The sequence below is a fragment of the Mobula hypostoma genome, chromosome 9 (assembly GCF_963921235.1).
Source record: "Mobula hypostoma chromosome 9, sMobHyp1.1, whole genome shotgun sequence".
Classification (NCBI taxonomy): domain Eukaryota; kingdom Metazoa; phylum Chordata; class Chondrichthyes; order Myliobatiformes; family Myliobatidae; genus Mobula; species Mobula hypostoma.
This window is the reverse complement of record NC_086105.1, coordinates 95780628-95796308: the sequence shown is the minus strand read 5'-3', so window position 1 is coordinate 95796308 and position 15681 is coordinate 95780628. Positions and strand designations below refer to the sequence as shown.

Sequence of the window (15681 nt, the reverse complement as noted above, 5' to 3'; positions counted from 1 at the left end):
CCGCCAGTAAGGACCCCATCACCCGGGATTGGCCTCTTCTCATTGCTACCTTCAAAGAGGTGGGGCAGGGCCTGAAGACACACACTCAATGTGTCGTCAGCTTCTTCCCCTCCGCCATCAGATTTCTGAATGGACAATGAACCCATGAACACTTCCTCACTATTTTCCCCTCTCTTTATGCACTACTCATTTAATATAGATATATATACATTAAATAATATATAATTTATAGCTTTTTTAGTATTATGTATTACAATGTATTTGCAAAATAGCAAATTTCACAACATATGCCAGTGATATGAACCCTGATTCTGATATCTGTCTCTCACCCATTAAATTGGAGTGTCAGACAGTTGGATCCAATATCTGAGTCCCTCCCCAAAACCCATTTTGGAGAGCAGTCCATCATGTGTGTGTGTGTGTGTGTGTGTGTGTGTGTGTGTGTGTGTATGTGTGTGTGTGATATCCTGTCAAAAGCCTTCTGCTGGTCCAAGCAGACCAGACAGGCATCCACTCTCCATTCCTACATGTAGGTGATGGTATCCCTGAGTTGTGCAAGGCTGTCAAAGATTTTCCCACCAGGTATAGCACAGATTTGGTTGGGGTGGGTCAGTCACTTGTACCAGAACAGACCTGACCCTGTGGGCGATGGCAGTCTGGTCCTTCTGTAGGCGACAGGAGGTGTGAAGGAGGCAGAGGTCAGAGAAGGGCATCATCGTGATGTTGGGTAATCTGACTGTGACTGCCTTTGACATGAAGAGTAAGTCCAATCAGGTCCATACAGAGCCTTCCATTCCGTTCTGTGTGTCCTGGCTGTGCTCTATCTATAGGAAACCGGAGGCACTGTACAACCTCACATCTTTAACACTTTCCATCAGGAGTTGCAGACCAGTCTCCTGTGGGTACTGTCTGATCCATGCTGCAGTTGAAGCCTCAGCCAGAATGACTGGCAGCGATGTTAAAAAGAGCAGCAAAGCACAGGCAAGGCAAAAACATTAATGATTCAGGGTCTGTCATGAGCCTGCAGACCTGAGCACCTGTATTTGTTAATTGTTGTCTTATCTATTCGTGTTTTCTGTTTAATCTTGTCAAGTTTATTTTGGCTGCCGTGGGTTTTCAATGTACTGCACTTATTTAAAGCAGATTCCTATTTAGGATAGATCGCAAGGTCCTTCCATGTTTTGAGAATGCTCGGTCAAGCCATCTATGTTCAGTTGGAATTCTGTTGAATAAGCTCTTACTTCTGTCTCTACATGCGAGTCTGTCGTTCCTCCGCACCTGGGATCAGTCGTTAGTTAGTGAACACCGTGACAGAGCTGATAGTGTGGTACTCCACAAAGAGCTGCCCTCCACCCTGCCCCCTCCCCACCACTACCTCTTTTCACTTCACTGATAGAGAACTTACCTCCTCGCAGTAGGATCCTCAGGCCGAGTGCGTAACTAAGCCCCTTCCCTGCAGCCACCTTCCACAGTTGCAGAGGTGTGGCAGCCCACACTTCGGTAGAAAACTCACATTGGCCTCGAGCTTGGCCAGGTATTACAGGGTGTTAATATACTACATAGTGCTCTTCATACTGTGCACGATATGTGATGGTGTTGGGTTTTGACCACGAAGTTCTGAACTCAAATGAAGAAGTTAAGGCCTATCTGATATAGATTGCTAAAGGTCTCCTCACTAATGGGAAGTTATACTGTAACCACCCAACCTTTAATGATTAATTCACTTCCCTGTTTATCCTCCATGGTGAGTTTAGCAGCCAACACTCAGTATTTGAATGGTGGGTCCCCCCATCCCTACCAAGGAGGAGATACTTCCAGCAAACAAAATAGTTTAAACACAGTTCATTTGTTCTCAGCGATACATGTTTAAATCCAAAGAGCATTGTTAAAACACATTCAGAACTCACAAAGGAATTCCAAAATACAGGTACAATTTCTTCAAGCTAAAATGACATACCTGTGAGTTACAGACAAAGCAGTCGTCTATCACAGAAATTGAAGGCAGAGATATGAATTGTAGTTCACCTCGCGTTTCTGTCATTCTTCTTGATGTTCTTGGACCATTTCTAAAAGGCTTGACTGCTTGCTTAACATTCATGCTGTATCTCTGCCACTTGGGTGACTTCACACACTTGTGGCATTTTTTCAGATACCTTTTAACACAAGTGATCTGAAAGCTTTTGGAGGCAGAGATCCCAGGTACCCACGATTAATGCTCTGAAGCTGACTCTTTGAAACACAGCTATCTGATGTGGTAAGTGAAAATATCAATCTGGTTTGCAAGCTTCCTTGAACTAAATAACTTAACCAGTGTTCTCTAGTTTGAAGCAAGCCAAATTAAATAACCTGCTGTCTTATGCTGAAGCTTTTTAGCAGTTAGACCAGATACTGTGGGGCCAGCAAGTTTGTGACTCTATAAACAGTACTTGTTTACAAAGCTGTCTTTTCAACTTCAAATTGATTATTGCTTACCATTTACATTAAGAACTGAAGACTGGCTCCTGTTCACAATAAGTTCAAGAATATTGGTTGCAATATTTTGACCTTTACAAGTGTCAGCTGCTAGTATTTAGAAAGCTGGGGTTGACAAAAAAAAGAAAAAGCTCCTTTTGTCCCTTTCAGTGACTGTTCATCACAGTTAGGGATCTTGGTTTTATTTCCATATTTCCTGAGCCTTTGTGCCCACAACCTTTCATGAAACTGCCTTACTGTCTTTCTAGAGTCAGTGTTTCTTTCTCAGAGATCAGCTACTGGGAATGTTCCTTCCCAGGCTGGCAGTGTCACTAAGGGGAGATTGGTCTCTGTTCCTTTTCTGCCCACTGGCTCTGGTTGTTCAGTAGCCTCCATCTATCGGAGCTGTGGTGTGTCAGAAACCTTGCAGATCCTGGTCTCCCGGAGCTGGCAGCTGACTGCTTCAGCGCTCCCCTCCTCTTTGTCTTCTTCATTTTCCCGTTTCCTCTGCCCAAGTCCTCAGCTTCCCATATCTGCTCCATCCTCAATGAGAAGAGGTTGCTGGCATCTGTCTGTTGTAATTATTTAGATAAAGGACCCCGCATTAGACTGACATTCCCGTTCCGACGTGTCAGTCCATGGCTTCCTCTACTGTTGTGATGAGGCCACACTCGGGTTGGAGGAGCAACACCTTAAATTCCGTCTGGGGAGCCTCCAATCTGAAGACATGAACATCGATTTCTTGAACTTCCGGTAATTGTCACCCCCACCTCCTTCACCTTTCCCCATTCCTGTTTCCCTCTCTCACCTTACCTGCCCATCACCTCCCTCCGGTTCTCTTTCCCCTTCCCTTTCTTCCATGGCCTTCTGTCCTCTCCTATCAGATTCCCCCTTCTCCAGCCCTGTATCTCTTTCACCAATAAACTTCCCAGCTCTTTACTTCACCCTTCCCTCTCTCCCAGTTTCACTTATCGCCTACCACCTTGTACTTCTCCCTCCCCTCACCTTCTTACTCTGACTTCTCATCTTTCTTTCCTGTCCTGATGAAGGGCCTTGGGCTGAAATGTTGACAGTAGTCTTTTCCATAGATGCTGCCTGGCCTGCTGAGTTCCTCCAGCATTTTGTGTACCCGTTGACAAGAAGGTCTCCTGGACAACATTCCTCCTCACTCACAACATCGCAGTGTGGGGGGTTGTGGCCAGAACCCAAGGAGCAGCCACTTAAGATACTCAACAACACTCTTCTGCTGATTCTTTCCAGCCATTAATGTATAATTTCCAGCATCTGAAGTGATGGTCTGCTGGCGAAGACGATCCTGCCCCTTAACATGCCAATCACGCATAACCCCGCCCACACATGGACACGCCCCTGCCCAAAACCGTCAATCATCTGGCCCCGCCCCTGTTATCGGGCAGGACTTGCGACCCGCCCATTTACTGTCAATCATCTGAAGTTGCCCATTACATTTAAGAGCGGGCACGCGTGGCCTGGAAGCGGAAATCTTCATTGCCTTCCCAGCAGGCCTCGAGTTCATACGGATAGCGATGGCAACCCGGGATGGTAGGTTTTGGATACGGCCTGCTGCAGTGTTGGTGATTTCGGCTCAGTCACTGCAGGACACTGCCTCCTAACGGGCCCGGACAATGTAACACACAGAGATCTTCATTGTAGAGCGGTGGTTGTCGTGGGCTACCGCGAAATTAGGCACCTGAGAGTCGGAGAACTAAGACACCAATGTATAATTGGCAATGGGGGAGGGTGGACAGTGGTGACATGCAAAAGAGTCGAGTGGAGGTGGGGAAGGGAAACTGGAATGTAGGAAGGCTCTCTCATGGGGAAACGAGGGTGAGGTCCCGGACTAGTGAAGAAGGGGCTGGGTGGGTTGTATCAGCGTGCAAGGAGGTAGAGGATAGTGTCCAATTCACCAGTGTTTACAAGGAGCAGTGGGGTTAGTGTGTAAGGGACCAGTGTGTACAGGGAGCGGGAGAGGGTGGTCAGTGTACAGGGGACTAGTATGTACACTCAGTGGATGTGGTGGTCAGTGAGTGAGAGAGGGTGTGCATACTGGAAGCAGGAGTGTTCCAAGGAACCAGCATGTGCGGGGTGTAAATGATGGGAACAGTGCAAGGGTTTTCTGTGCAGAGGGCAGTGAGGGTCAAGGGCCTACCAGTGAAGGGGGGGGGGGGTCAGACAGTGTATAAGCTCTAGTACATTATGAAGAGCAGTGGGCTGCCAATGTGTAAGAGAACAGTACGGGGCAGTGCAAGGAATAACACGATACATGTGGTGGTTGGGGCAGTATGCAAGGGGCTGATACTTACTGGGAGCAGAAGGAAGGGGTGTAAGGGATGAGAGTGCAGAGGAAGCAGAATGTTGTGGAGATGGAGGACAGCTGCAAGAAGCTAATACTCTGTGAAGTCTATATTTTAAAAAGTTTATGGAAGGGTGTAACAATGAGTTAAGTTGAGGTGTATTCATTACATAAGGTCTAGTGTTTGGGAGTTTCTTGTTTCTGTTTTTGACATGTGGTACAGGAAAAGTTTGCTCAGTTGGTTCCAGTGCTGAGACTTTGAGACTGGAATATTTCCTTAAAATTGTATTAGTAATGATAGCCATAAAATAAGATGACTATATAAAATTTATTTCACCTAGTCATTTTGGGAAGGAAATATTCTGGGCAGTTTGTGGCTTTTGAACCAAGTGAATGTAGTTGACTCTTAACTGCCTAATAGTTCAGAGAAAAGTTATTATCTCGTGTTTGCATTATCAGAGTATGTGTATGTTGCCACATATGGCCCTGAGATTCATTTTCCAGCAGGCATACTAGGAAAATCTGTAGAATAGTAACTATAACAGGATCAATGAAAGATCAACTCTTACAGCAATGAGGAAGTGATGAGGTGAACTCCAGTTACTTTCCCTATGGCAGGCAGCAGGAAGAGCCCTTTTAGTTACTGCAGCTAGGTTGGATTGTTTGCACTCGATTGTAACAATTTGATATTTGCTAGATAAAAATTACTTTGGAATTGATTATGTTAGACAATAAGATGTTTTGAATGATTAGAACTTTTGCGGGGTGGAGGGGATTTGTGTGATGAAGTAGAGTAGAAGAGGGTTCTAAAATACTAAGTGGAGAGAAGAGCTTTGAGTGTAGTTGGAGTAATTATCCACACAACTAACCTACTGGTAAACATCTAATGTAACAACATTCTGCGATATGCCTAGAGTTCGCACTTTTTATCATTTCCATTAAGTCTGAAATTGGGGAAGAATTGTTTCACCCATCAGGAAATCGACGGAGACCAGATGGAATTGTGACTGCAGCATAACTGGAATTGATATAAAACTGAAAAGGAAGTTGCATATGTTCTAGTTTCTTGGTTACCCCTAAATTGTGGGGAAATCTCCAATATTGGTAAGAATAACTAATCCAGACACAAGTGAGTAAATTTAGAAGAGTATAGCACAGGATTTGACCCATTGGTCCATAAACATAAGGTGCTTCCCCAGAAATGGTGTGGCAGAAACTGAGTTCAGTCAGAGGAATTGAAGGCATATGACAAATTTAGGGTTAATGAAGTACAATATTGATAGAAAACTACTGATTTACATGGGGTATGACCCTTGCAAAGAACAGAATGATCAAATGTTTTGTTTAAAAACTCAAAAGACATCTAAGGGGAGGTGGAAAAATAAATCGTGTTGTTTCTTGGAGCAGCATTTGAGGAAAGGGCCACTCAAAATGGTAAATATTGATGGGTAAGTAGAGATGGAAGAATCAATTCCAGGTTAAAAGGGCTGTGGGTCTTGTTGTGAGCTGAATATTGACAGGATCCTATGTGAAATGGACAATACCCTTGGCACTACAAGTTTTAAGGACAGTACAGCTGCTGCCTCGTGGCACTAGAGACCAAAGTTTAGTTTTGACCTTGAGTCCTGTTTATGCATTTTGCACATTGTTTCTGTGACCATGTGAGTTTCCTCTGGGTACTACTGGTTTTCCAAAGATGTGTGGGTTGGTAGATTAAATGGCTGTTGTAAAATACCCTGAGGACATAGATGAATAGTAGAATCTGAGGGAGATCTGATTGGAATATGAAAGATTAAAATTAAATGAAAGGGTCAATAGTATAATTGGGTGGTTGATAGTTGGCATGGATTTGATGTGCGAATGGGCCTGTTCTGTGCTGTGATAAATTCTATTTCCATTGTATTTGAATGTTTCCAGTTCACATTTCTTTCCTGAAACAATAAATTAGTTTTGGGATCATCTGAGTTTTTTTTCTCTCTTGCAGTGTCATATTTTGTACGATGATAAGCTCATGTTTTAAAAAGGCTTGCTGACTAATGTTTCTGCAATCTCTAAGGGCAGCCTTCAGCTGAACAAGAATAGAAGAAAGATAACAGGAATATCATGTGCATATTAAATTCAGTGATGTTTGGATTGGTAATCCAAATTCATAATTATAGTCAATAGCCAGACATAAACTAATTTTAAGCCCCTTTCCTCCTCACAAGTAGCAGCATCTCCCCCCCCACCCCCGCTCCTGCTAAAGCATCAGCCCCACCATCCACCGTGTAAGCAATACCCCCTCCCGAAGCCATGATCTGGAGTCCATCAAAAACCACAGTGCATTCTAACACTTCGTCTTAACAGCCCTCCCTCACTGATGCGGGAGAGGGGGATATTGCTCCTGCCACAGCAGGAGGGGAAGGCAACAACTCACCGTTCTGATGTTACAATCTGCAGCGTTGCTTATTCGATTGCCCACGACTGGAGAACCAGCAGACTCTCCCCATCAAGAAAGAGAGAGACCTGCTGAACCATTGGATATTTGGGTCAATGTGTGTGGTCTATTGGAAGTGGTATTGTAATGCATATTGGGAATTAAATAGCATTGTATCTTTATGCTTGGTTTAAAATGAAGATAATTTTCTCTTGCTTGGTCATGGGGACTACAGCAATATTAATTATGGGAGGATGTAAAGTGAAGGTATTGTTTCCTTGAAGTCTGCATCTAAAATGTAGGTAAAAGGTTAGGGCATATTAATGTATAAATGTGTTTGTAAGGTTTGCAATAAGTCGGAAAATTTTGCATGATTGAAAATCTACATTGTGGCATTCCTGGCTATCTTTTCTCAATTGCAGGTGCAGAACCCAGTGGAATGGAAACTGAGGCCAGCATAGATATAGGTATTCACCAAGAGAAAGCAGGATGTGGAGCTACCAGTGAAGGAGATTCACCATGCTTAATAACTGAACAAATGGAGAATGAGGATTCCCTTCCCCAAACCTCTGTTAGTAATGGAGGAGAATCAGATACCAGCAAGGAAATGGTAGATCTAAAGATTATTTGGAATAAAAACAAATATGATGTCAGGATGCCATTGGATAGTACAGGAGCTGGCCTGAAAGAAAAGATTCACTCCCTCACAGGTATGTTGTGAAGGGAGGAGGGGTTTGCACTAATTTTTATTTTGTACTAGTTAATATTTAAATGTAAATTCGCAGTGGTGCTATTGTGCATGACAATGCAGACTGGGACAATTCTTCTAGGCGCCTTCTACGTGGCCAAGACTAGAAAAGTAAGAAATAGACGTGCATTTCTATAGTGGCTTTTATGCTTCTGTATAATTGATATTGTCAACTTTGTCCTCTTGTGTTGAAGGCCCAATACACTGTTTGCTTTCCTAAATGCTTGCTATACCTGTGTGTTAACTTTGATTTGTGTGGAAGGTCACCCAGTTTCCTTTGAGCTTTGATAGTTTCTCATCTTTTCAAAATAACTTCCCCACTTTTTTCTACTGAAGTGTATAATATAGACTTTTTCTTATTGTATTCTAATATGCTGTTGGCTCTTGACTTCTCGGCATTCTTTTCACAACCCACAATTCCATCCAACTTTGCATCAGCAAACTTATATGTTCTACTTGGTTCAGTAATCTAATTTTTTGCTGTGGCACTGCTCTATTCATTTTGATCAACTTAATTGGCCTGTTGATTGTTGCTCTTTTCTGTTAACTAATTCTTAATCCATGCCATACTATTTGGAGTTCCATTTACTCACTGTTTTATAAACCTTTTGTAGAACTTCTGAAAATCTAAATATACAATACCCTTCGTTAGTCCTGACGAAGGGTCTCGGCCTGAAACGTCGACTGCACCTCTTCCTAGAGATGCTGCCTGGCCTGCTGCGTTCACCAGCAACTTTTATGTGTGTTGCTTGAATTTCCAGCATCTGCAGAATTCCTGTTGTATACAATATCCTCCATTTTCTTCTATAGCCATTTTGCTAGTTAAAACAAAACTTCTATCAGATTTTGCAAATGATTTTATTTCATTAATCTGCATTGATGTTACGTAAACCTTTCTAAGATTTCATCATTTCTGACACCTCTGTCCCCTTTCTAGATCTCCATCTCTGGAGACAAACGGTTGACTGGCATTTCCTTTTCCCCTTCTTGCTAATCTGTCTCTTGGCACTTATTCCTGCAAGCGGCCAAAGTGCTGCACCTAACCATTCATCATTTTCCTTGCCTCCGTTCAGGGCCCCAAACTGTCACTCCAGGTGAGGCAGCACTTCACTTTTGTGCCAAGATGAGGGTGGAGGAGCAACACCTTATTGCATCTGGATCGCTTCCAACCTGATGGCATGAATACCAATTTCTTCTGTTTTTCAAAAAAAAACTTTTCCCTCCCCTCCTATTCCCATCTCTGGCCTTTTAGTTTTTTTCACCTGCCTATCACCTACCCTTGGTGTCCGTCCTTTCCCTTCTCCTATGGTGTATTGTCCTTTCCTATCAGATTCTTTCCTCTCCAGCCCTTTTACTTCCCTACTCCCTGGCTTCACTTATCATTGTCTAACTACCCTTCTTCACCTCCCCCCACCCCCCCCACACCTTTTTATTCTGGCATCCAGCTTCCAATCTGGAATCTATTCTAAAATACCATAGGTTCTAGTAGTTGTCGTCTATCTTCAGCCTCTTTTAAAATAGATGGTACGTCTGGGTACTGTGAGCTTTTAGTCCCATAAAGGTGGACACAGTACTTGATCTGTTTCTTTCATTTCCCCTGAATTTGTTTGTAAGGGGCACACTTTGACTAATGCTGTTTTTCCCTTATCTGAAAAGTTTGTGTAGTGTTTTTTCCCTCAAGATTACTTTTCATGTCCTATTTTCAGTTGTTCTGCATCGTCTTTTAAATTCCTGAGAATTTTCTCAATATTCAGGATTATTGGTCTTTCCGACAACAGTTTGTCCTTTTAATGCTCCCTTTAACTTATCAGCCATGACTTAATCACTTCCTGCTGAGTTTGTGTGCATTATAGGGATATGTACTTGTTGAAAACTGTTTAATTTTTAAATGTAAGCTATTACATGTTTATTATTTTACCTTTTTAAAAGTTTTGTTTATTGTATCAAGGGTCTTGTGTTTATGTAGGTTGCTTTATTTGGATCTCTAATCCTGGTTTTGGGTTAAACAAATTGCTTCTACATTTTTTATTCTGCTCTGAGAATATAAATTTTATGTTCTCTTTAGCCCCCTTAATTACTGGATCATCAACTAATATTTCATCATTGCTGTATCTATGGTGACCCATTTCCCTAATTATTTTTTTCACATACTGATCTAGAAGCCCTCTGTTCTACTGTAATAACAGTAGGAATGAATTCTTGTTGATTTGGTTTGCCTAGTCTAAATTGGTGATCTATGATAATACTGAGTGGCCACTTTATTAGGTACCTCCTGGAGTTGGTAAAATGGCCACTGAGTGTGTTTGTGGTCTTGCTGTAACCCATTCACTTCAAGGTCTGTTGTGTTCAGAAATGCTCTTCTGCACAGCACGGTTGTAATGCGTGTCTTTGAGCTTCTATTACCTTCCTCTCAGCTTGAACCGGTCTGGCCATATTCCTGACCTCTTAACAAAGTGTTTTTACCCACAGAACTGCCGCTCACTGGATGTCTCTCTTCCCCTTTCTCACACCATTTTGTAAACTCTCAGGATGATTGTGCATAAAAATCCCAGGATATCGGCAGTTTAAGAGACTCAAACCATCCCATCTGGCACCAACAAATCATTCTGTGGTCAAAGACACTTGAATCACATTTCTTCCCCATTCTGATATTTGGGCTGAACAACAACTGCATCTTGACCACATCTGCATGCTTGTATGCATTGAGTTGCTGCCACGTTGGCTGATTAGATAATTGCATTAACAAGCAAGTGTACCTAAAGTAGCCAGTGAGTTAATCCTAATTGCATGTGGTTTTAACTTGTATTATCTATATTATCACCTCCACTTTGGGGTCCCTTAAATAGCTGTCTTTTGCTTCTTTACATTCCTTGGTGCTGCCCAAACTGACTTTGCTTTTCTCTTACAACCAAAGAAATTCAACCAGTTGGATATTCTACTGTCTAACTACCTCTATAAATAAACTTGCAGATTACTTTGCCAGTCTGGGATGTGGGCAAAATGAACAATGCAAAATATGGTGAGTTCACTTTGACATTGAGATGCTGTTGAGGTAATTGGTAATGTTGGTGATGGACAGCGTGTTATTCTGACATCAGGATAGCAACTTTTACTTTTTAACTATGGCACTCCTGCTCTGCAAGTGTTTCAGGAGTGGCAGTAGATAGTAATCTTTCCTAAGCTATCACTACCTAGTGGTTGTATCTGTAGGGAAAATCCAGGTTTATTTAGCCAGAGGTATGATAGCTGCGTTTTTAGCTGCCATTTGCTCTATCCCAAAATGGTTTGGGTGCCAGGCAGCTAAAAATTTCTGATAAATTCAGGGTGACATCATCTGTTCATAATTTCATGATAAATCATTTGGAGGTTATAGAGAGGAGCAAGTCAGTGGGAGGTATTGACCACTGCACAGAAATTGATCTTCATCATTTGCCCTAATAGTAAAAAGCACCCAAGTTAATTTTTCAAATATTGGATTAGGATCAACACTTTCTTTTCAGGTCTCACTCCTGCCATGCAGAAAGTCATGTACAAGGGTCTGCTCCCGGAAGATAAAACTTTACGTGAAATAAAAGTAACAAATGGTGCAAAAATCATGGTTATTGGATCAACAATTAATGACGTTTTAGCAGTAAACACACCAAAAGAGGTTGTACAGCAAGAGGCCAAAGCTGAAGAACCCAAAAAGGAACCTCTCTGTAGGCAAAAGGTAAGTAGCTTTTGTCATAGTCAACATTGGGTTTTATGGGAGCAAGAGATTGTCATTCAGCCCTTCAAGCCTGATGCACAGGAAAATTTAAGTTGACATTCTAACTTCCACAGATCTTATTTACTCCATTCTGTGCAGTACTTAATTTGATGGGGGTTTTGTATATTGACAGCATCATCTCTACCCTGTCACTGCTAGCTGTGAAACTATATGCTCAGCAAAATTGCTCACAAGAGATGACCTGTGCTATTTTGCTCCGCTTTCTGTGTCATCCATATTGGGGATGTCAGAATTTTTTTTTTTTTTGGGTTTAAGCAGTTATAAGTGTTGTCATTCCTCACCCCTCCCCCATTTAAATCATGGCTATACTAATTTCAGCCAAGTGACTGTTTTCTTTAAGGGAACAAGAACTCTGCCTTTGACAAAACAAAATGCTCAGTCTAAGCTGAGAAAGTTAAGATGGAATTGGAGCATGGACTCTTTTTTTTGCAACCTAGATAATTAGAATGTTCACACTACTAGAAAGAACTTTGGTGAGTATTTGTAAGTCTTTTGAGTTTTAAGGAGTTAAGCTAAAATGAACCCAATGAATGGCAGACTCTGTTCTTTGGGTATGAACAGAGGAAAAAAGGCAAATGGCATTTCTGTTTGATCAAGTTTACATTGCTGGATCCAGCAGTCAGACAAGCTAGGGAGATGGTAGTATTGTGGGATTTGTGATTATTTGAATGGTTTTGGTAGTGAGACTATTGGAAAGATTATAGTGTGATTTACTGAGCTTTGGTCAAAACATCTAGATGTAAACTGCAGTAGCACTAATTAAACAAGATAAGATTCTATTAAATGCAGCCAAGAGTGCAATAAAATTAAGCATTCTCTTACTGGGAGAAAATTAACATAAAACACACAACACAGTAAGGACCTTTGGCCCACGATGTTTTGCAACTTTATAACCCACTCAAGTTCAATCTTGCCTTCCCTTCCTCTATCGCCCAACATGAACTTCAATATTACTTTTGGCTCTGGTTTTATGAGTTTGTTTTTTTTTGTGTGTGTGTATAGCAACACAGAAAAGTATTGGACAAAGGAAAACCAGAAGATGTTATGCCATCCATTAGGGGTGTTAAAGTAAGTAGATACTTTTGATATTTGCTGTTTTTGTGACATCTTGTAGCATTTCTTTGTGGAGGATGGGAGATGGGGTCAGTGGAGTTGAAATGCTGATGAACAGTCTGCTCCAAAGTTTGAAATCCAGGCTAACACCTTCATTGTAGTGCCTAGGGACTTGTTTACAAAAAAAATTGCGGACTTGGGACCTTGAGGAAGATTGGAACCTGATGTTGTATTTGGTGCTATTGCTGACATCCAGTCACAACACATTGCTAACTAAAGTCTTGGGCACCAAGGATAGAGCCTTACTTTCTTCTCCCTTTAAAAAATTGGGCACTCAGCAAGTCAGGCAGCATCTCTGCAGGGAACTGGAAGCTTCAGCTGTCCGTCACCCTCCATTGATGCAGCCCATGTTCCTCCAGCATGCTTGTGATGCTTCACAATGCATCATTTGCAGTCTTTTGTGTCTTGGCCTGTTGGTTCTGTCTTTTCAACAGATATTATTTAGCTTGTACATTAAATCAAAAGGTGATGGCAGATGGTTAGTTCTTGATTTCCTGCTTGCTGCCTAGCGTGTTGGAAACTATTGATCCCTGTACTTTGCAGGAGCGTTTGCCAAGTGTACCATTGTCCGGCATGTACAACAAGTCAAGTGGGAAAGTAAGATTAACTTTCAAACTAGAGCAGGACCAGCTCTGGATTGGAACCAAGGGTAAGTTTTGAAGATAGTACTTCTATTCTTTTATGCATCATTGGTTATATGAAGTTTAATCAATCTGTGCAGAATAAAAAGATGACCATTTTGCTTCATTTAGGCAAAAATGGCCAGCTTTTTGTATAAACACTAATTAAAGCATAAGCTACCTGAGTTTCATTCTCTTCCTACTTCCAAGACCTTTTGGTTTTAAATAGGCTCTCGGGATGAATTTCCTCTTTTGAAAAGAACTGGTTGCCTGGAACACTGAATAGCATTCTTCTATAGCTTAATATCTGCAGTGTCTGCCCAAGAGTCACACTAGGAGGTAATGGGTTTGACTGAAAGATTCAGGAGGTTGAATATCAGGATGATTCAAAACAAAAGTTGTGTGATACCCTAAGAAACAACTTGATCATTTGGAATAGCGCATCATCATCATCATCATTCAGGTGCCTTGCCGTTTGGCATGGGTGATCATGTCTCTCCATTCATCACAGTCCCTGACCCTCCAAATTGTAGTTACTGCCTCCCCTGTTTCTAACCATGATGTTGTTCCCTCTATCATGTTCTTTCTGTCTGCCTTTTTTCCTTCCAGCTTTCCAGTTGTAACTAAATGTTCTAATGTCTTTTCGCATGGTGTCTAAAGAATTTTGATTGCTTTTTTTTTTAGTAATGTATGATTTGTTTTCATTCTCTGTAGAACTTCTTTGGTTATCCCGTCTGTATATGATATGCATAGCATTCTTCTGAGGAACCACATCTCTGCTGCTTTGATTCTTTTTTCCATTGCATTTGTGATGGTCCATGACTTGCAGCCATACATCAACATAGGAAGAATGTAGCAGCTGAGAGTTCTAAGGCGGATGTCAGTTGCTATTTTCTTGTTCGTTAGGATGTTTCTCATTTCTGTAAATGGTGGTCTTGCCAATGCTATTCTTGTGTCTATGTCTGTTTTGCATTTGCCATCAGATATTACCCATGATCCAAGGTACTTGAAGTTGTGAACTTGTTTCAGGATTTCATTTCCCAATACGATCCTACAGTTCTGGGATATCAGGTTTCTTTGATATTACCATTACTGTGCTTTAGTTTTCTTTTTGTTTAAGGTTAGGCCAAGTCTTTCACTCTGTGTTGATGGTAGGAATAGCGCAGTCAACTGAAATTGAATTCAGTTTTGCCTATCAAAGACTAGAATGGTCAAGGCAAGTTGCTGATCATTGAATCTACAGTTGTTACTCTCAAGGTTTAAGTTCAAGTCAAAGGTTTGTAGGAGTGGTACAAGAAATTGGTGTATGAACTTGTTCATGTCTTGATGGAAAGACATCAAGTTGCACAGCAGTAAGTTCCTTTAAGGTTCTAATGTGGCTGTTTTGTTTTAATTTGTTTTAAATTGTTTCTTAACAGAAAGGACAGAGAAAATCCCTATGGGTTCTATCAAAAATGTGATCACTGAACCTATTGAAGGACATGAAGATTATCACATGATGGTGAGTATTGACTGAAAGGAAGGTGGTGGATGCATGGCAGCAAGGTGTCACTATTGGAACTTCAGTGTTGACAAGGCAGGAGTGAACTGCCAAAAGGAACATGGCAGAAGTTCCGGGTTAGAGGGTCCGGGGAAAGCTGGCAGGATTGTCAGAAACAATGACGACTTTAGCAAAATGTGTGTTTGGGGGGGGGGGGGGGAGGGAAGGTGGCAGAGGGGTGTTTGTGTGGAGATTTATAGTTGTTTTCCTGTTATGGCCACTGAGATGTCAGCCTTTATTGCGATTCAGCATGGTATAGGCCCTTTTGGTCCTTTGAGCTGCGCCACCCAGCAATCCTCTGATTTAATCGTAGCCTAATCGTGCAACAATTTACAATGTCCAATTAACCTACCAGCCTCTACTTTGTTGAACTGTGGGAGGAAACCTACATGGTCACAGGAAGAACATACAAACTCCTTACAGGCAATGGCAGGAATTGAACTTTGGGTTGCTGGTACTGTAAAGCTTTGTGCTAACAACAATGCTACCCAGCCACCCCATGGTCTGACTTGCAGACTCCCTCAGCTTATGAATGAGGAGCTATTTTTTGTGTGTGTGTGTGTGTCTAATTGCAGTGTCTCTGACCGCTCAGCAGACATGGCCAATAGTGCCTACAAGTTTAAAAGCTCACGAAAAGTGGCACAATTCAACTAAAACATGCCTGCCTCTTGCTACCTTTTGAACGTAGCTCTTATGAAAGAGTGGAGACATTG

At 41.8% G+C, this 15681-nt stretch overlaps 2 protein-coding genes across 6 annotated transcripts in view; one reads left to right on the top strand and one right to left on the bottom strand.

Annotated features, from left to right (window-relative positions):
* The window catches only part of LOC134351876 (UNC93-like protein MFSD11), a 71688-nt gene extending 67964 nt beyond the window's left edge, over positions 1-3724 (bottom strand). The window contains exon 1 of one of the 3 annotated variants that reach the window (XM_063058723.1): positions 3457-3724. In XM_063058723.1, coding sequence (XP_062914793.1) covers positions 3457-3537 — 81 coding nt within the window. In that variant the 5' untranslated portion in view covers positions 3538-3724. Of the gene's footprint in view, positions 1-1957; positions 2099-2472; positions 2541-3456 lie in introns of those variants that run through there. The other 2 variants (XM_063058724.1, XM_063058721.1) reach the window with 2 other exon arrangements.
* Positions 1-15681, top strand: part of ubfd1 (ubiquitin family domain containing 1) — a 166149-nt gene that overhangs the window by 147560 nt on the left and 2908 nt on the right. Inside the window, exons 2-7 of one of the 3 annotated variants that reach the window (XM_063058726.1) lie at positions 2150-2254; positions 7601-7888; positions 11427-11635; positions 12698-12763; positions 13352-13457; positions 14847-14929. In XM_063058726.1, coding sequence (XP_062914796.1) covers positions 7618-7888; positions 11427-11635; positions 12698-12763; positions 13352-13457; positions 14847-14929 — 735 coding nt within the window. In that variant the 5' untranslated portion in view covers positions 2150-2254; positions 7601-7617. Of the gene's footprint in view, positions 1-2149; positions 2255-3916; positions 4012-7600; positions 7889-11426; positions 11636-12697; positions 12764-13351; positions 13458-14846; positions 14930-15681 lie in introns of those variants that run through there. The other 2 variants (XM_063058725.1, XM_063058727.1) reach the window with 2 other exon arrangements.